The following is a 20,541-nucleotide window of genomic DNA, read 5'->3' as shown; positions in this document are numbered from 1 at the left end:
ATGATTACATCTCTGGTGGATCAGAGGTATTTTACCAAATCTCTAACGACTCAATACCTTATGCTTAATTTTAGACAAGAAACAGAACACTCACCAACAATAATCATTCCCTTATATCAGTGGTTCTCAAACTTTTGTACTGGTGACTCCTTTCACATAGCAAGCCTCCGATTAAATTACAATTAAAAACACATTTTTATATATTTAACAACATTATAAATGCTGGAGGCAAAGAGGGGTTTGGTGGAGGTTGACAGCTTGCAACCCCCCCATGTAATAACCTCGCAACCCCCTGAGGGGTCCCAACCCCCTATTTGAGAACCCTTGCCTTATTCTGATTAGTCCATTACCTATCTCTAATTAGAGAGTCACTCTGGAGTTTAATATGCAGTACTATACGCACAGCTACACACTCATAACCCTCTCACCTCTTTAAGGACAAGAACGCAGTTCCCAGGTCCCACAGACTGAGGCAGCTCTGCAATTCTCCCTTTGTTAAGGTAAGGCCCTGAGAAGCACCGGTGGTTGAAGTAGATTTTTGGACAGCAGTACTTTCCATTAATTACAACTGAGAAATGAAAATCAGCAGCAAAGATTTAGATCATGCAATGCAATCTCCCCAGCCAAGACTGGCTTCTCGAAAAGCTTAATATTTTGTAAAATAGTTTAAGCCACATATATTTTGGGAGTTAAACTGTCACATTTGCAGCTATAGCATTGCCCGTAATTGACGTTGCTGAGATGTACTTCTTATATTTTACACGCATACTCACACCCTGTTTATGTATTGGCAATATCCATATAACAAAGTGAGCCCAAAAATAAATCCAGTCACACAGCTCTGCAATTTATCATGAGCCTTTGACTGCCCACCTCATCTGTGCTCTGCCAGTGATCCATTCCCTGCAGCTACTTCTAACATTCTAAGCAGCAAAAAACACTTAAGAGGGGAAAAAAAAAAAAAAAAAATCAGCAAGAGAAAGGTTGCCTCCTTTTCCTACAAAGTGTCCATGTTCTGAGGCCCATAACAGGGAATATTCATTCCCAGACTAGTTACAGCCTTAGGGTCACATGTCTTCTTATCCAGGCTAGAGATGGGAGTTTCAGGCCATTAAAAATAGCAGATTACCAACTTTCCACTGGAATACACAGCACTTTTTTGAGCCACAGCATTTTTATAGAAAGCAGACATAAGAATTTGCTATTTTAGGTCATTTTTAAAAGGTTCCAGAATGCATACCCTTTCAAAAGCCTTACACTAGATAGAGTAAACAAGGTTCCTGACTTTAGACGCAGAAAGATATGCAAGTTACCACCAATTCAGTTTTAGAGGTTTCTTGAAAAGGGCTAGAAGTATATGATACAGCCACATTAAAAGCAGGCAGTTTCCCTTTCCAAAAGGTATAAAGCACACGTTTCTAGTCCTGATGGAAAATACTGGAACTTACTGCTAGTCATTGGTCCTGATCACTTGGTGTCAGAGACCTATGGCCATTGTCATTTTGGGGAAATCTAATATTGTTCAAAGAGGGAGGAGTTGAAAGGGGATAAAGGAACAGTCTGGAAACATTTCTGTGGTAAATTTATTACAAAAACATAAATCAAAAGCTGGCTATTTAAAGTTCTTCACATGTTTGAAACTTTGGAAGTCCCAGTGGAGGTGGATTGGAGGGCATTATACAGGTGAAATGGGCACAGAAGTATGACAAACCTACACTAGTGTGTGGCTCTGCAACGTATGGTATGAGATTATATATTACATCTCATGCAAGTCTATGACCTGCACCCATGCTATCTTCTTCTGGGAAGGTGTTAGAACAAGCAAGGCAGGGTCACACTGGGTCAGCACCTGGGGCAGTCCACAAAAACTCCAATGTACTGAAGGAAATGGTGCTGGTGATTTAACGGGAGATTTTCTTTCTTCTAAGTAAGTCTGATTCTAAAGGGAAACTATGCAGTTGGAGGGGGGAAAAAAACCCAAAGGTCACAGCCACCTGATATAATTGGAGAAGATAAGTAAATCAAGCACCAGAGTTCTGGACAAATTTCAAGTGCAGTAATTACTGCTCCCTAAATTCCCCTTGCAGTTTCAAGCAGAAAAGCTATTTGCTACTTCCTATCCTAAACTGTTGTATAATATTGCTTTGCATTGTTAAACTGCTATTTTTTCCACCAGCAGTTGCTACACTTTAATGTTGCTGAAGTAATCCTTGTTTTTAGTTTGCATGTCAGTTGAAGTCTGTAAAACACCTTGGCATCCTTCAGAATTTAAGCTGCCATATATGGATGCAATATATTTATGGATGTATAAATATAAAAAAAATATAAATATAAAAGTAAAGTAATTTTACGCTTGTAGTCCTATAATTTTGATTGAAAAGCACTTTAATCTAAAAAGGCCATAATTCCAGTGGTTTATAAACTGATAAACAGATGAAATGACATTATATCTCCATTTTAAAACCAATTAATATGCAAAGTGGTACAGCCTTAGACATGCATTTTACTGTGTGGGAAACAGAGCAATTTAGGATTATATGCTATACGGATAGAATTGTATAGCTGTTTCATCAGCAGATGTACTTATATACATTCTTTCAACACTTTAGAAAATGAGCAGATTTTGCCATTTGGCACGAGTTATTTTACACTTTGAACAGTCTTGCTTTAGACTGATGATCAAGTTATCACAAAGACAAACAAACCTGCACATCAGTATAGTATTCTAACAGTTCGGTGTGGAGTATGACGTGTTTGTTATAATAGCCCAACCCAAGTGCTACAGTTTTATGTATCTATCAAAATTATTTTAAAACATTTTTGTTGGGGGATGCTTAGACATGAATTAATTTCCTTCCCACTCACAGCATATGGGATTTACAGGTATGTATACCACTTATATAGCTTAGAGGAAAGTGTTTTGTAAACAACTGGGTTATTAAGACTAAATATTTTGGCTCCAGGTGCTCCCAGCACATCCATTGGTGGGAGAAAAGATTAAGTGGTACAATAATCCAACTTCCAGCATCAAGACAACATGTTCTCATTGTACCATGTGCAGCAGTAATTGTATGCTGTTCTCAAGTTAAGTCTTCCTTGCCATTTGAAAGATTATCCTTCCGAAAAGTGTTTACCCTATTGTACTATTCAGGACTGCTGAAGTTACTGAGCAGCTGGACAATTATGCCATAAAGATACAGAACTCTCACACCTTCTTAACCCAACAAACAAGACGCTTACCTGAGTCAGTGGAATTCAGTTCCTGGTTCTTCAGCCTCTCATGGACAGTCCTTGAAGACAAAATTCTGCAATGGGAGAGAGGAGGTTGGGAAAGAGACCAAGGTTGATATATCAACATCTTGATTGCGAAAAGGCTAGGTCCTTTCTCACTCCCAACTTAGTGTGTCAAGCCTATGGTTTCAATTATCTTTGTAATATTTAACAACTTTACTCAGGCTGTAGGAAGAGGCAATTGTGTTGATCTGGCTTAGCTCTGTGCCGGTGGTGTTCTTCCCTTGTTTGAAAAAGCCAGGTGTGTCAAAGGTGCTTGGTAACACAGCCCACTCCATCATGGAGACACCATCACAGTTTTTACATTTCACGTTTGAAAAGATGCGGATTCAAACAAAAACTAAAAAACACTTCTAATGGCCCCATTTAAAAAACAGGTGGCTTGGCATGTTAGGAGAGTCTATTTTACTGAAAACAATGGACCAAGTATTGGGATGTCCAACCATGTAAAATCTGATACCTGCAATATCATCAAGATCAGCAGGACTAACTGTAGGGAGATCCATTGTACGTGTCACTTGAACAAGCTCATGCTACATAGTTTCACAAAACCTTTGAAGATGAGAACACAAGGATGGTCTCTATTTGAACTATTTTTTCCTCCCACTTTTCTCTCCTTTTTCAATCTGGTAAGCATCTCATGTAATACAACTCCAACTGTGGAGGAACACACTAGCTGCACACTATTTGAACGAGGGCTCTCACATAGAACAGCTGAACGTTCCTATCAAATAATGCGGAAATCTCAACTGCACAACAGAACACTAAGGAAGTCAGATTCTGTTCCTCAGAGCACATGTACACGGCACTCACATTAACACTAATGAAGATGGCTGTGTGCTCTGAAGGGAGAATGAATCTGAAAATGAACTGAAAGGAGTTAAAGCAATCATCCCAACTTAGGATAACCACTACAGTAGTTTAAGGCTTCCATCATGAAATCCATATGATGACAATGCTGACAAATATTTTTAGACAGCAAAAAACCCTAAGTGTCCTCCAATACTGGAAGATCGCTCAGCTCCTTAAAACAAGGGATGAAGCAACAATTAAAATCCCAGAGTGAGATGATCTATTAACCATCAGTGCAGTCTATATGCACTAAACTGTTAAAATCCCAGCTTCCCACTCATAAAGAGTGTCCTTGAACAGTGCTGTAGCTCTCATTTCAGAAGGGCAGAGATTGTTTTTCAAAATCAGTGGGAATTAAGTATAGGTATAAACTCAAGCCTGACAAAACTTCACTGTCCCTTTTCTATGAAACCAAAGTTGCAAAGACAAATCACCATCCACAAGGATTATAATAATAATAAATAATAATAGTACAAAACTTGTTACTTACTGTTTCTCTGGTTGAACCACAGCAATTTTCCTCTGTTTGTTCACTGTAAATCCAGATTGGGGTGGGGATGGGGGGGGGGGAAGGATTGATTGATTGAATAAATAAAATAAATAAATAAATAAAAGCCAAGCAAGTTAAACTTCCATTACAAAATATTTTTTATGGCAGCACTTCCTCTAAGTTTTAAGCCAAAGGTATCTACATGCAAAAATTGCTGCAATCATTTAACAGCTGACACGAAGTTTATACCAAAACAACGACAAGTCTGGTTGACTCCTCCTTGTTTTTGTGGATACAGACTAACACGGCTACCACTCCGATACAAGGTTTATACCAGTCATCTGGGCTGAGATTATCCAAAAATGTTTAGGGGATTTGCATGTCCTATTTTCACTGAAATTAACAAAAGTTGGGCATCAGATCCCCTAGCCAGCTGTGAAAATCTCAGCTTTTGTGCACAGAACCACCTTCTTCACAAACTTGTACTTTTCAGGCCAGTCATCAAAGTATGTATAACAGCCAAAAAGAAATCTGCATGCCTGCCTTCTCTCTCACCCATCAGTACTGTGGTATTTGAATATTTTACAGGTCTAACTGGGCAATCTAATGTCACCAAGAAGTTCTAGACAAGATGATGTGACCAAGATAATGCTGTGAAGTTATATAAAAATAGCTACATGTTAAGTGCAGTGTTCAACTGCCAATACAGGTTACAATCCAGGCATTTGCTATAGTGAAAACAATTCTGCTATAACAGAAAGACAGACACGTGGATTTAGTGAAACATGGGCCTACGCTTGTGCTTGGAGAAACTAGACACCTTGAAGAACTGTTCAACAGAATGATGAATTTAAAGCTACATGAACTGCCTTTATGGACTGACTGACTGACCATGTTTGAGATTGCTATGTATTTTATACACAAACTGTGTTGCAATCAAGAGTAGTGTTGCTGGGGGTCACCCCTTTGATATGCCCCTTGCATTACTTTAAATCTCATTCTGAATGGACTATAAGGGTTGTACGCTGCCCGTACTACTGTATTCCTAGTCATTTTGCACTGCATAATGACATATGAAGTATATGAATGTACAAGTTTGTACTGTGTCTCGCTTTTCACCCCACCCCCTGCAAGTGAAAGATTCCTAAAAATATTACGTGTTCATATTTTATGCAGACACTAGTAATTGCATACATTTTTAAAAATGAGATGACACTTTCATTTGTAGTTTCATCATGTATTACGGGGATAATGCTGCAGTAGATGCACTTGTTAGAGCTTCAAAGACTTTCCATCCCCACCTTGACTGCTAGTAGTTTACAAAGAGAACAGAACTAGTACCTATTGCTCTGCGAGGAGGTCTGAGCTGGAATCCACTGGTCTCACACCAACCCACTGGAAATATATTCATCGATTCCACACTCGTTATGCATTCAGGAACTGGCTTTTTGGAGCCTGTTCAGTTAAAAGAAGCAAAATGTAACCGAAACAGCAGTTTCAAAATTCTGTATTGGGACCTGCTATCTGTATGTCAACATGATTGCAAAATAGTGCCACTGGTTTAGTATTTTCCCCTTCCTTCATTTATCAGCAACTATTTCCTGATTTTATTTGTTCACTTCTAAAAGCTGGGAAAGGAGGAGTTTGTCATCTTTCATTCAGCAGAGTAGCACAATGCATAGTAAATGCACCTTGTTGTTCTTTAAATAAAATCAAGGGGGGCATGGATCGGTGTTCACGTCATGTTCCTCGTCAGTACCTGGCCCAGGGCAGGGAAGCTAATGATTCAACTAGCAGACCAAATTCGGTGATGAATCCTAGTCACGTGCCACTTGAAGCATGTTGTGCATACGCTAAGAAGAATACAGTAGAACGTTGATGTTATGGATACCATGGGAATGGAGGCTGCACGTAACTCTGAAACGTTCCGTAACTCTGAAGAAGAGAAAAGGAGTACATGTGGCATCTTAGAGACTAACCAATTTATCTGAGCATAAGCTTTCGTGAGCTACAGCTCACTTCATCGGATGCATACTGAAGAGAGCTGTAGCTCACGAAAGCTTATGCTCAGATAAATTGGTTAGTCTCTAAGGTGCCACAAGTACTCCTTTTCTTTTTGCGAATACAGACTAACACAGCTGTTACTCTGAAATCTGAAGAAGAGGTTATGGATGTCAGCCACCCGGGGGTTGGGACTGCAGCTGCAAAAAGGGGTGGGGAGAGGGTTCAGGGCCGTGGGCAAGGATGGGAGTCAGGGCTTCGGACTCTTGGGGCGCCAGGGCTCGGAGCTTCTGCCCCACGGGAGCACTGGCGCTCAGTGCTTTAGACCTGGGGGGAGCGCTGGGGGGAGGGTAGGACCACACCAGGGCTAGGGGCTTTAGCTATGGGAGGAGTGCTGGGGCTGAAGCTGGTGCTCCCCTCATAGCTAAAGCCCCAGCACCCCCCACAGGGCTGAAGCCAGGAACAGAGCCGTGGGGCTGAACCCCTGAGCCCCAGCACCCCCATGAAACTGAAACCAGGAGCAGAACTGCGGGGCCAGTGCTCCCCCTACCCCATCTAAAGCCCTGAATCCTGGTGCTGTGAGGGTCAGAAGCCCCGAGACTCCCCACCCAGCCCGGAGCCCTGACCTCTCCCCTGCCAAGGCTGCAGCCCCTGCCCTCCTTGGCTAAAGCCCTGATGCAGTACAGTATTTGCTTTTATTTTTTTTGGTCTGCACTGCTGCCTGATTGAGGACCTCCAGTTCCATAGGGTGTCTGGTTGTCCGGTAAGTCCGTAACTCTGGTGTTCATATTTCAAAGATAAATGAAAAATAAAAGGAAATATAAAGAAGCATGCAAAGGCCAGCTCTATCTTGTTAGATTTTCTGCTGCAAATTATTTCCTCCAGGTGTCATGCTGCTCAGCTTGGGTAAAACCTTCACTTAAGTGAAAGTCACCCCCTGTGCAGAGAGATACCACAAGGCCCATGCTCTACTTAAGTCCTAGAATTAATTAATTTATTTTCTGAGAATAATGCTGAAAATAGATTTACACAGTGATTTGTGCCAACTCTCTGCATGGGGTGATTTTAACCCCAAGATAAGTGAACATTGCCATTTTAAATCTTAAAAACTAGGAGAGGAGCAAGAGAAAGGGCTAACAATATCGTCCTTCAATTACAGGAGACAAGGATTTGCTGGCCATTTTTAGCAGAAAGTGTCTGTGGCTGATGATTTATGACCATCAATCAATCTCCAGGTGAGACTGGTGTACTAACATGATTTGTGGCAAGGTCAGAGCGGGACAAGCCTCCTGTTCTCTTAAGGGGCACTTACCCTCCAACTGAAGCCAGAGGTAGGACTCTTTCACCTTGGTGACCGTGGCAATGCAAATTTCCCCTGGATCAACAGGGTTCACAGCCTCAAGTTTCATGTTCTCTTTAAATCCATGGTTGGAAGTTAGCTAATAAAAAGATGACAGATCAAGGGATGTTTGGAGAAAATATGTGAATTTACCAGCCTATCAGATGTAAACAGCCATGTGGAGGACTAAAACATACAAACTTGATTACACGACCATGATGGGGGACTTCAAACTCATGTGGGTAATCAAGGATTCACAAAGAATTTTCAGTGTAATTAACACGTCTGAATATGTAACCGTATTTCAGGTTAAAGGGAATTTCAGAGAAGCAAGGCAGAATAGTATGTAATGACACACTCACATAGGGTTGCATTTGCATTGGAGCATGAGAAAAATTCAGCTGAGAGACTCACTGACAGAGATTTAACCAAAACTAGAATCAAGAAACTCCTCCCAGTTATTTACCTGCAAGTGAAACTTCAGTAGCTAGCAAACTGAAATAATCAGACTGACAGGCAGAACGCAACCTCAGTCTGCCTTTTTCCATTATGATAAATAGGAAAGCCCTTTAAAAAAAAACAACAAAAAAACAGCACCCGCGACAATCCCAGCTGCACTAAATCCCAATTAAATTTCCTTCCTCATCTAAATGGATACTAGGTACTGCAGACAGCAAGGCAGGCTTTTCTGGTGGGGAAAAAAAGTGGTTTTATGTTATTTCCCTCCCTACTTACAACGCTTATCTGAATCATAGAATTATAGGACTGTAAGGGACCTCAAGAGGTCTTCTCGTCCAGACCCCTGCAAGGCAGGGCTAAATATTATCAATTAGTAAAAGATGCCCTACAGTCATCCCCAGGACCTCCCAACCCACTCCTCTCAGAAAAGCCCAGAGTCTGTATTTTCAGACACTGAGGAGGGCAAGAGGAGGATAAGATGAAAAGAAAAGCTTTGCCAGCATCCCCCTTTTCTAAACCAGGAAGTTAGAGTGTTTCCCTGATGACTACATCTGCCTCAATATTATCCAGAGAGAGGGTTGGCAAGGGTTAAGAAAACAGCCCTCTGGTGCTGCTTTCACAAAGTGTTCAGCTAGTAATATCACCACTGTGGTACAGAATGACAAAACCCAAACTCAAGTCCTAGCAGTTTACTTTTAAAATTAGCTCATAATTTTTTCCCATTGGAACATTTTATTGAATTTTCAAGTCAAATCATAATTACAGTTAAGGAAGAAGAGTGGGGAAAAAAACCCTAGATAGGTGGCAAGGGTTGAGCAGGGGAAGGGTACCATTTTAACATAGATGCACACATGAAAGACCAGTGCAGTGGCAGTGATTCCATGGACAGTTACATCTTATGTGAAATGGCCTTTTACACTAGATTCACACTGCCACTGTAATCTATTAATCTGGGAACTCTGACTTTTTTGCACGAACACTTCAGTTCACCTTTATTACATTCTCTAGACACTTCTGTTCCATGAACAACTATGAGCGCTGTTTAGGTGACAGGGTCAAAAGCATTGTGTGTCCCTGTAACAATCACAAGAAGCAAGGGTGTTGTTTATGTAAGTGGACATCATGAGGAGTAGCCACCAGTACAGGAAAAAGCATTATTCTAGAAAAGCTTACCAAAGGAAAGCAGCTCTGGGGAGCAGCCTCAGCACCGCACTGTTTGAGGTAGTCCGCCCAATCAAAGTCCTGCCCGGGATAACCTGAGCAAAGAGCAAGCAAAGTGGTTGCTTAATTGTATTACACCAAACAGATGACTCCAGTCAACCAAATGCTTGCATTATCCAAGATATGGATGATTTAATTCCCAATTGGGGCCTATGGGCTGCACAGTCCAATGAAAGGCCTAATCCAGCACCACTTTCACAGAATATAGGAGCTTTGCCAAGTAAGCAACTCAGGATCAGGCCCTGGGTGGTTTTGCATGTTTTAAGTTATGCCCTACTGCTTGAGAGTTTGCCTTCACTGCAGCGTTAGCTCAAGGTATAACTCGAGTGCTGCCACTACCTGACTCCCGTTCACACACACAAGTCTCTAGCCAAGTTAAGTAATGCTTTAAACTCAAACTAGCTGGCTTGTCAGGCGGTGTTTTTTGAAGTTTGAGTGCGGCTAACACTGGAGCTAGTAATGCAGCGAGAACTCAGTTACTCTATGCTGCTAAGGGAAACACTCTATGCTGTTCAAGTGTTATTTGCCGCTAACTCCGTAGGAGATAACAACACTGCAGCGAAGACAAAGTTTACAATGTCCTGGCATTAGCTTCTCTGTTATTACAATTGCAGCTGTATTGCGATATGTTCAACTGCATCTTAGACGCTTGCCTAGATCCCTTTTGAAAATGAGGTGTAGGCTCCTATCACAGTTTGGTGTTGCAACATTGAGTGCAGCAACACCTAAATACCTTTAAAAATCTGGGTCTTAGTTTCTCTTTAGAGACTGTCTGCTTGGAGATAGTTAGGACATGCTAGGAATGAGAGGGCATTAACCAGAACATGTTGTTACTGCAGGTTGACCACATTCTGGAGAATGCATGAGGACTCCTTGAAAGGTGTCCCACAAGATTAGACTGCACAGCTGAAGAGAGTCTCACTTTTAAATGAAGGGTTGTAATCCAGAAAGTCTTAAGATTTAATAGAAGTTGTTATTATTTACATAGTGCTTTAAATTTGCTAGGCACTGATGTACTGTATATTAAATAAATGGCGATTAGTGTAGTGTGATGAGGATGAATCACTATGCAAATCCACTAAGTAGCCATTAAGCATCGTAGTTAATCTTTCATAAAAGTTTTGATAATCTATTTTGTTACTCCATAATTATTGTTATAATAAATCTATATTAATTTGGGATATGGGAGCCTTAATGCAGAGCTGTAGGGAGCTCTCAGTCCAAAATCTCCAGTACCCAGGCAAAAGAGTTTCTTCTTGGAGTAGATATTCCCTTCTCCTGTATTCTGTCTAAACAAGATGAACATAAAGGAAGGGAAGCAGGGACCAAGAAACCGCACCGTTATGCTATTCTGCCTGCATAGGATACTGCATGTGATTGCAAATAGCAGGGTTTTAGCAACAGAAGAACTATAGCACTGCTGTAATACTTCTTCCAAGTGCATAGCATGGTACAGAGTAGCACCATGACTGGGGTTTAGGAATTTATAGAAGATAAAAAGCTACACATGAAACAGCATCTATGATACTGTTTCATGTTAAATTGCAGTAATTCCATCTAACCTCTCCTGGGATTAACCAAGACAGGGGCTATTTATGTTTTTGTTATTGTGTCAGCCAAAGCTATGTCTAATAGGAATCTCGAAGGCACCACATTTCCTCTAGAGGAGACACCATTTCTGTGGGTGCTGCTTCGAAGAGAAGCCTGAAACCTTTTAATGGTCTCTGAATGCAGCCCTGGGGAGCTAGATGGCTGGAAGAGCAGTGCTGCTTTGGCCACAGTACCTTAGTACACCTAGTTTAAGGGAAGGGAAGAGGCACACCTCCTTTCACTTTCTGCTCCTATTAACCAGTGAAATGCTAAAATGAAGCTCAGACACTATGGTGATGGGTGGCAATATAAAACCCTAAGATCTTTGCCCTCTTCCCTACACATTTCCATCATTGAACACTTGGGGAGTAAGAAAATAAAGCTGAACAGGCACGATGAAGAAGAAGAAAATTCAACAGCCACTGTCCTGGCTACAGCAATCTGATATCCCAGGAAGTGAGGCTATAGCTCACTAACTCCCTGCACCCTGGAATGCATGCTTCCTCCAAGGCTAACCAGATGCTTTCATTCCAAGAAAAGCATGGGGTGCCTACAGCCCTCAAACCCAAGTACATCTCCATGAGAAGCCCAGACTCCACCAGCTTAGTGCTGCTGCTTCCTTGAATTTGGATCTTTCCCTTCCTCCTGCCGGGAGCACACATCTCTTCTGCAAAAATGCTGTCCCAGCTTGTAGATTTTTAACACAGTGCACTGAGGGATAATAATCTCTCACTTTCAAAGAGGCCTACTTCAGTGAGTGAGACAAAAATGCAGACATATACCTGGTGGAGGGCTGAGATGCAAACCATTTTTCAGACTCCACTGCACAGGAAAGATACCAGTACTGTTGACATGACAAACGTATGACCGGCTGGTTTTGCATTCTGGTCGCAAGTCATCAATTTCTACCAAGAAATATTTTTCATTGAACACCTGCAAAGTTATCCAAAAAGAGACAGACAGATGGCCTTAGGGTAGCAGATACAATATCTTAATTTTTGAAGGCTAATCTACTGTCAGGTATTTTCCAAATTCTGCATTTGCAAATATTAGACGGATAAAGAAAAAGAAAAAAGACAGGATGATTTACAGAATCACAGACCAGCAGACTGCACGATAATATCTGGAAATGTAATAGAACAATTAATAAAGCAGTCAATTTATAGGCACTTAAAGACAAATGAGGTGATAAATAGCTAGCAATAAGTAATTGCCGAGAGAGCTATATGACTCCAAGTAAATAAAAATGGGCTCATCAAAACAATCCATATCAAGGTAACTTAATTTGTTTCTTTTTGATGAGATAACAAGCTTAGTAGAAAAAAGGAAATAGAGTGGACATATTATATCCTGGCTTCATGTTCCTCACAGTACATACAAGATATATGGAATATTATTAAAACAAAACAAAACACATACACTTAGGTTGGTTGTTTTTTGTTTTAATGAATGAACAATAATGAACTATTTAATGTGTGACAATGTTGGGTGGGATCCTAGAGAGATTAGTTATTTCATAAGTTCACTATTTTCAACAGCGACTGACGATGAAAGAGCATGAGAGAAGATTAAATTTATGTGTGATCCAAAGCTTGGAGAGATGTGTCCAATATGTTTTTGGAGCCCAGGATTATGAGAATACAATACAAATTTAAGAACTGAGAAGTCCAAGAAATATTTAAAAATCAGACACATAAAGGTATGACATCCTGTAAGGAATAAGCAAAATACATAACTAAAGAATGAGGACTATGGTTAGGAACCTGAGCCACAGAAAATGATATAATGGATGCTAAACAGGATGGGTCAGCTATGCAGTACTGCCACAAACACACACACAAATGCCATATTGGGTGTTTTCACTTAGAATGTCAGATCAAACAAACAAACAAACAAAAAAAACCCCAACAAGTGCCATAATGATTCTACTCCCTTCAGAACTGGCTGTACTTCAGAGTATTAAATTAGTATTGAATATTTAAAGAGACTGATAAGTTAGAGTTCACAGGAGAGAGAAATAAAATGTCTGAAATGTAAGACACGATGTAGGAGCAAAGATTCAAAGAACATTAATTCTATAGTAAAAAGCGAAAGGGAGCACAACATTTGTTTAAAAATACATAAAGGAAGACTAAATAAGTTGTATAATCTGAGGTGTACAATCTCTTTTGGAACCTGCATAGTGTGTGGGTGTACAGTCTCTTCTGGAACCTCTTAGGTGTTTACTAAAACAAAGATGTTGGTAAAAGCTGTCAAACACAGGAGTCTAAAGCTGGGCTCTTAAATCCATACAATTTTCAAAAGATGACAAGTAAGTATGAACAAATTCCACTGAAGTTAATGGCAGCTATAAGGATTCAGCATCATGTGAAAATCAGGCCATTCTAAGTTGCATGGATGTGATGAAGTGAGGAATTTTTGTATGAATGCTGTGTGCCTCAGTTTCCACCTATGTGCTGCATGTTTAACGAGGTGGTAGGAAAGGGTGTTTACTGTTGTAGAGAACCAAGTGTGACCCTGCCTAGCAGCCGGGACCCAGACAGCCTGGACACTTTGTTACCCAGCAACTGACGGCCTACCCCATCTTGGGAGCCAGACAGCTTTGACCAATGAGACAACCAAGGGCTAGAGAGACACACCAGGTGATCTGTTTGCCAAGGAAAGGATGACAAAGGACAGAGAATGGCTTTGGAGGAGATACGGCGTGGGCTGCTGGAAGGAGTGGTCACTTCTGGACCGCGAAGAGTAGCCTGAGCCCACCTGGATGCTGGACTTTGCTAATATTTTCTATGCTTGAGGCCCCTGAGAACTTTCTGTGCTGTGTTCCAATCATACAATAAACCTTTCTGTTTTTATGCTGGCTGAGAGTCCCTCCAGTCTAAAGACTGGGGTTGCATTACTCCCTCTGGGTGTGGAGGCCCCCCAGGGGGTCCATAGTTAGTGGACTCCCTGGGGAGAGGGCTTCTCATGGAGAGAGACAGGCAAGCTGAAGGTGCAGAGGTGCAGTTCCAGGAGGCAGTGAAACCTAGAGCTTAAGCTCCAAGAGTGTGTGACTCCTGAGGAGGGCTGTTACACCTAAGGGGTTTCTTCCCAGAGATATTACGGAGCCAAGACAGCACTGACCCTGTGATTCTGTGACACATGACCAAGTATGGATTTAGGAGTCAAAGTTTAGGCACCCAGCACTCATCATTTTGGCTGTTTAGGCTATGATTCTCACTGCACCAATTTTTAACTAAAAAGTGTTCACCCCTGGGACAAAGTCACCTGGCAGGTACCTGACCCACATGTGATCTATGAAAAGTCTGCAGCTTAAACTCTAATGTAAAATTTTAGAAAGCATGCAGGGAATTCTCAATCAACAAGCACAGAACAAAAACAGCAACTGAGCTTCAGCCATAGCTGGAGAGTTCAGAATGAATCCTGGTACCTTAACAACTGTAGCAGGAGAGAGGACAAAAGGTGCTACTGGATCCACAGCCTCTAACTTCATGCTTGCAGTGAATGAATGCACTCCAATCACAGGCTTGTCCTGAAAACCACAAGATTAGAGCACAGATTAACCATGTTTTTTAATGGAAAACAACCGACAGTATTCACCTTTAAGCACCTAGAAGTTAACTAAGACTTTTTTAGCTCATCCTGCCTTGTTCTAGTAAATTGTAAGTTTGGCACAGGTGACTGAGTACCAGCAAGAATTGTATAATGAAAATAAGGGGCAACTGTCCTTCCACTGAAGCTGTGAGTTTTTCCATATCATCAGGGGGTGGCCAGGCCCTGTAAATGAAGTAGGTCCAGCGCTCCTGCAGGTGAGAGCTGCCAGAGACCAGGAGACTGAGGAATGCCCTGGAAGGATGCTGTAGCTGGTTCCTGGGAGAAGGCTGTAGGCAGGAGCACAGCATGAGGGGTTTGCTGGCTGGTATCTCCAAGCCAGACTTCCGGGGAAAGGGGGGCTGGAGAGGGATGACTGTGAGAGAGCAGCAGAGGGAGCTGTGTGCTGACTCCTTAGCTGGACAGGAGAGCAGCAGAGGAACTTAACCTGCTGCTATCTCCAAGGCTAGAAAGCAGGAAGTAAGGGAAAGCGTGAGGACCAGGGGGCAATGAGGGATGCTTCCCTGGTGAAGATGATCTCCCAGTATAGTGACTGTGGGGGAATTTCTGCTGGGAAGATCAGGGTTGCACTTTAGTTGGAACGGCTGGCGTGGCTGTCTTGTCAGAGAGGCATAAGAGGACTGAGGAGGAGCCTGGGGGTGGTGGAAGATGCTGGCGTATGGTATGTGGTGTGTTGTCATGGGATTTTAAGGACTCTATAAACCAGGAAGCGGAAGGGACTACGTAGGGACTTTTGTTATGGACTGATCTGCACTATAGTTTTGAAAATAAACTGGCCCCAAGGAAGGTTATTTTTGAAGCAAGAGAGACTGAAGTGGAATCCTTGGGTTGCCTGAGAGAGGAAACTGAGGCAGGCGCACTTGTGCCACAGCCTGCCACAGAAAGATGTTCCTTGTGGGACCACCCTATGACAGGCCCCAAGAGATTTCCCCCAGGAGCTTTGCAAACTTGCAGCAGAATGTGGCCAGAGGCCAAACAAGTCAGTTAAAATATTTTTCTAACCCTCAGCACTAAACAAAGCGAGACAAAGTAGTTGTTTCCTAAGTTTCAGCCACCTGAATGGGAAACATCAGAACCTGCATCAAATGGCAACACTGCTCAATAAACACTTGACCCTGACATAATACATCATTGTAGTCAGCAATAGCAAGCCCTCATTCAATTTGCTCCAATGGCTTGCTCTCCCACAATTAATTCTTACAGCTATGACAAAAGTCATCAGTTCTCACTACACTATCTGGAGCCTTGCTCGATCAAGTTCTATGCACTGGATATTTTACCTTAAAGAGATCAGTGGGTACTGAGGACCCTTCTTCTTCCTCTTTCACCTTTGTCAAAATGTCCTGCCATTCTGCCTCACTTTTCAGGCACCGGATAGCTTCAGCAAAAAAAAAAAAAGGTAGCACAGTGAACGAGCAGAGTTCTTGTATCTCCCACAGAAAATGAAGAGGGTGAAGCTAAATTACTTTTATCTTTGTAAAGACCCATTAAATGCTAAGCAGAGCATCCATTAAGAAACCATATTGCTTTACCTCAGAGCTCTGGCTAAGAACTCTCAGCTTTTCTAAAAGCTTTAGGATACCTTGTGTATGAAGAGGGACTACATAAATCAAGTTCCACTGTGTGAACTATATGCTTCTACATCTTTAATTTGATGGCAAGCTTGGGGTCATACTGATCACAGCCACAGTGTAATAAAAGAATGTACAATGCTGAATTTACTAATGAAATGAGATTACTGTTGGTCATTTCCTCTATTTTTATGGCTGCAGGTTAAACAGGCAGCAAGCAATGAAGTATCGCAGAGTACAGCACAGTCAGGTGGGGCTATTTCCTTTAGTATGCCCCATCACAGGTTGCTACCACCTCCAATGGTGGGTTCCTGCTAAGATTTATTAAGGGATTCCTGGAACTGGATACCAAAAGGCTTTTCTCACAGAATATCAAGGAAGCAGCCCAAAACTGGATTAAGAAAATAGTACATATGCCCAGTGTTTTAAAACTGCACTATTCAAATCCTTAAAGAGAGAGAGACTGATAGAATTTTGTTTATTTTCCATCAATATAGTGATGCAGGTGAAACAAGCAGAATATTAATTTTTCAGTGTGATTCCAAATCCTACTGGTTTGGGACTTGATACAATTATCAACAAGGGAAATACTCTCATTGACATCAGCAGGAAGATGGATTGGGCTTCTCCTCTAACCGTTAAAAAAAAAAAAAAAAGATTGTGACTTTTAAAAAACTAAATGCACATGCACTGCTTAAAAGTTAGAATTTAATGTAGACGCCCATCACTGAGACCATGGGCACCTTGTGTTTCTGAAGTAACTTGTCTTTTGCTTTTGCAGCTAAGGGTTTAGGAGAAAAGCCCAGCACTTTTCAGTTTATATCAGAAACGTCACTGCCTTTTGAGCTGGTGACCAAAACCAAGAATTACTGTGATTCAGAGGGTAATTTCCAAGGCAGAGGAAGGATATACTTTCAAAACAGCAGCGTGATTAGTCACTCCCAACAACTGTTAAGCCAGCTACAACACACAACAAAATGTAATCAGCAGGAACGGTACCCCTTTGGGGGAGTTGCGGCCACATACCCAAAACCACCAGTGGAGTAAAGATACTTAGCAAAACAGCATCTTTGGAAGCTGGCTTCTATTTAGCTAATTACTGCCGAAGGTGTGACACCCGATTATAGTGGATAATCAATTATCATAATAAGTTTAATTAGCTCCTCTTTTAAAATATGTATTATGACAAATTATCTTGTGTGGTTTTGTTAATGGAGGAGGTACTTATGCTGAAGTTGGAGTGGCACCATCTCCACTTCCCTGAACTTCAGAGAGAGCCATTTTACATTGACCGGCATTTGCACTACATGCATTGTTCACCGCCACATTCCTTAGGGTGTATTAACTTTCTAGGACAACCTACTATACACTGTTGTACTCCTACTTCAGATGGAAGTCTAGGCATCATAGTGGGCTGGGAAGTCTCTATGGCCTGGGTCTAATAGAGGTGTGCTGTTAAGGAGCAAGAAATGGGGACCTTTGTGAAGAGCCCTGGGATGGAGCCTCCCAAGAGATGAAATATAGCATTACATTAGTTACACTTAATTACAATAATTATTTTCCTCATACCAGAACCCAAGGCCATTAAAATAAATGTCAAAAGACAATCCTTCCCCCATATTCAATGCCTACAACAAGCAGGTTAAAGATGGTGACAGGCAAAAACAGCTATGAACATTAGAACAAGCGGGTGTAACCTCTGTCATACTACTTAATGAAACGCTCTTTCATTAAAAAGAGTGGGATGTTTGTTAGATCTGAGTCTTGTGGTGTGAACACACATGGATCTTGAATCCAGATTTAGAGCACAGAAGAGGGGACTCCAGTCTCAAGCTCATGATTACCAGCTCTATCGACAATAGATTTAAAATGTTACTTGGTACCTGCTGGAGGTTGGAGGTCATATCCCTGTTGAGTTGCCCAGCCCATTTGATGAAGAAATGGATCCAAGTAGAACATCCACTGATCAGACTGGTCAGAATCTACCAACCCTTCGTAGCGCAACTTGAGCCTCCCGCCAATGTTTTCCACCACCTTGACAATCCAGGCTTCCAAGGAATCTTGGGAGTTTTGACATTCCAGTCTGGAGCCTGGTGCAATGAGATCCAAGGGATTCTTCCCTCTGTGAAGCTGCAGGCCAAAATGGAGAGAACAAAAGAGGACCATAAGGTAAGTGACTCATAGAACTGGTTCAGAATAGACTGAGTTACATAGATTCTGCACTGTCACTGATGCTGTGTCATAGACACACCTTTGTGCTGTGGACCACTTGTCCAACTGAAACATGAATATAGGAGTCAAATAGCATAGCACCCTTAACCAAAGAGATTACAGAACTCACTAGCCATGGTTGCTTGCATCAGAGCTCCTGTGGTATCTGCAGTCATGGTCATAAAATTATGGGTTTTTTGCAAAGGCATGGGATCAGTGTGCTGTTCATCTGTTGTTTCAGAGGCATTTGCCAGTTGTACATTCAGGGCTTGAAGTGGAGTAATACAGCCCACCCTTTAAAAATTCAGACATCTTTTTAATATGTAAGAGGACAGGATAGCAAAGAAGCAAAGATGCCCATGTTAAAAGGTGGAATATAAACAATGCTAAATGGTAAGCATATCACTCATTTTCCGAAGTGCCATCACACTGCCCTGTATGGGGAACAGATTAAGATTAGTGATTGAATGAGGTGGCCAGGTTTTTGTTCTTGATTCTATTTTATTCATACCAAAGATCTAGCTACAGAGAAATGGGTGACAGTTAAAAAGGTTCTGAATTTGTCCCATTTAAAGCAGAGGTACATGAGTTAAGGAGGGAGACAAAAGGAATGAAAAAAATATCTGTTCAATAGTAAAGAGAAGATTAACAGGGGACATGACTAAGGAAGGAGGCATTTTGAAGATCAGACAAGGAAGATATTCCACAAAGCTATTTGGAAGGAGGAACAGGCTAAGAGAAAGGGCTGGGCACTCAGGGAATTTGCGAGGAGCTCCTTTACTCTGACAGGCGTTAATGGGTGGAAGAGATAATCTGAATCTGCAGTTACAAACACGTTCAGGAAAGCATTTGACAAAACACAAATGCTACACAGATACCAGAAGGTGGACCAAACATATTTTTCTGAATTTCAACAGCTTACAGTAATAGCATTTAAAATTAAGAAAGATGTAGAAATGATTCACTTACAAAGGGCTTTACTTTATATACTGTGGTTAAAGATGCTAAGAGTGTCGTAGCCCTAAAACAGAAGCCTCACTGTTGTTTCAAGTGAGTTAATTCAGTCTATTTGAATAAACACTCACACCCTCTAGCAGGTTAGCAGGAGCACTGCATGCTCCTGTCAGTGTCTGTCGAAGGAATTCTTCCTGGTCAGATATCTTATCCTTGATACCTAAACAAAAAACAAGGGTGAGAGATTACTTTTCTGTGGCCAGCAAAACGCTACTTCAAGCAACAAGTCATTTGAGTGCCCTTGTGAGATTTCATTCAGGAGGGTACATTTCTCATCCACACGTCAATAAGAAGGCCCATATGCTCCTACATCAGAGTGTGACTTTACCTTAGATATACTTAAAGATAAGCAAGATTTCACATTAGTGTTATTTCAACAGATAGGGTCAACTCAGAACTTTCCTTCATTTCAATACAAGAGTACAATGTCTTCAGATAACAGACAAGAGTTGGAGAAAGTGGGCGGATCTGAAGTTTTAAATAAAATCGATCGTGCGAGTGAACTTTGTTAAATAACTGATCTCTGTTTCACCTGCCTTGAAGTGTGAGTTTCAACCACTTTGATAAACAGGTTTCACAGGGAACCAGTATGGGGAGCTGCTCTTGGGGCATCAGGTCTCAGCAGTTACCCAGAAATGATGCGAGGGAGCAAACACAAGCCCGTCTTGGGGATGGCCAATCAGACATTCCATTCCACAGGCAGGCACCAGGTGAAAACCAAGAGCACAACCCCAACAGCATCTTCATATCAAAGATCATTCTCAGGCTGCTTTCTTTCCAGACTCTGGAAATTGACATCAATGGGAGCACCATACAGATATACCGCAATGAGGGGGAAAGAGTGTTAAGAAGGAGGATGACGTTCTATGTAGAGAAGACCTATATTGGAG

At 41.6% G+C, this 20,541-nt stretch overlaps 1 protein-coding gene across 2 annotated transcripts in view; it reads right to left on the bottom strand.

Moving 5' to 3' along the window:
* Positions 1-20,541, bottom strand: part of SFMBT1 (Scm like with four mbt domains 1) — a 139,431-nt gene that overhangs the window by 16,213 nt on the left and 102,677 nt on the right. For both annotated transcript variants that reach the window (XM_043551602.1, XM_043551603.1), the window contains exons 4-14: positions 19,723-19,811; positions 18,310-18,556; positions 16,136-16,233; positions 14,674-14,775; positions 12,026-12,176; positions 9,606-9,688; positions 7,947-8,073; positions 5,975-6,088; positions 4,634-4,676; positions 3,241-3,305; positions 429-568 (exon numbers count right to left, since the gene is read on the bottom strand). In XM_043551602.1, the coding sequence (XP_043407537.1) occupies positions 429-568; positions 3,241-3,305; positions 4,634-4,676; positions 5,975-6,088; positions 7,947-8,073; positions 9,606-9,688; positions 12,026-12,176; positions 14,674-14,775; positions 16,136-16,233; positions 18,310-18,556; positions 19,723-19,811 (1,259 nt within the window). The remainder of the gene's footprint in view (positions 1-428; positions 569-3,240; positions 3,306-4,633; positions 4,677-5,974; positions 6,089-7,946; positions 8,074-9,605; positions 9,689-12,025; positions 12,177-14,673; positions 14,776-16,135; positions 16,234-18,309; positions 18,557-19,722; positions 19,812-20,541) is intronic.

This window comes from Chelonia mydas, chromosome 7 (assembly GCF_015237465.2).
Source record: "Chelonia mydas isolate rCheMyd1 chromosome 7, rCheMyd1.pri.v2, whole genome shotgun sequence".
Classification (NCBI taxonomy): domain Eukaryota; kingdom Metazoa; phylum Chordata; order Testudines; family Cheloniidae; genus Chelonia; species Chelonia mydas.
Note: the sequence above shows the minus strand (reverse complement) of the source record. Positions and strands in the feature narration are given on the sequence as shown.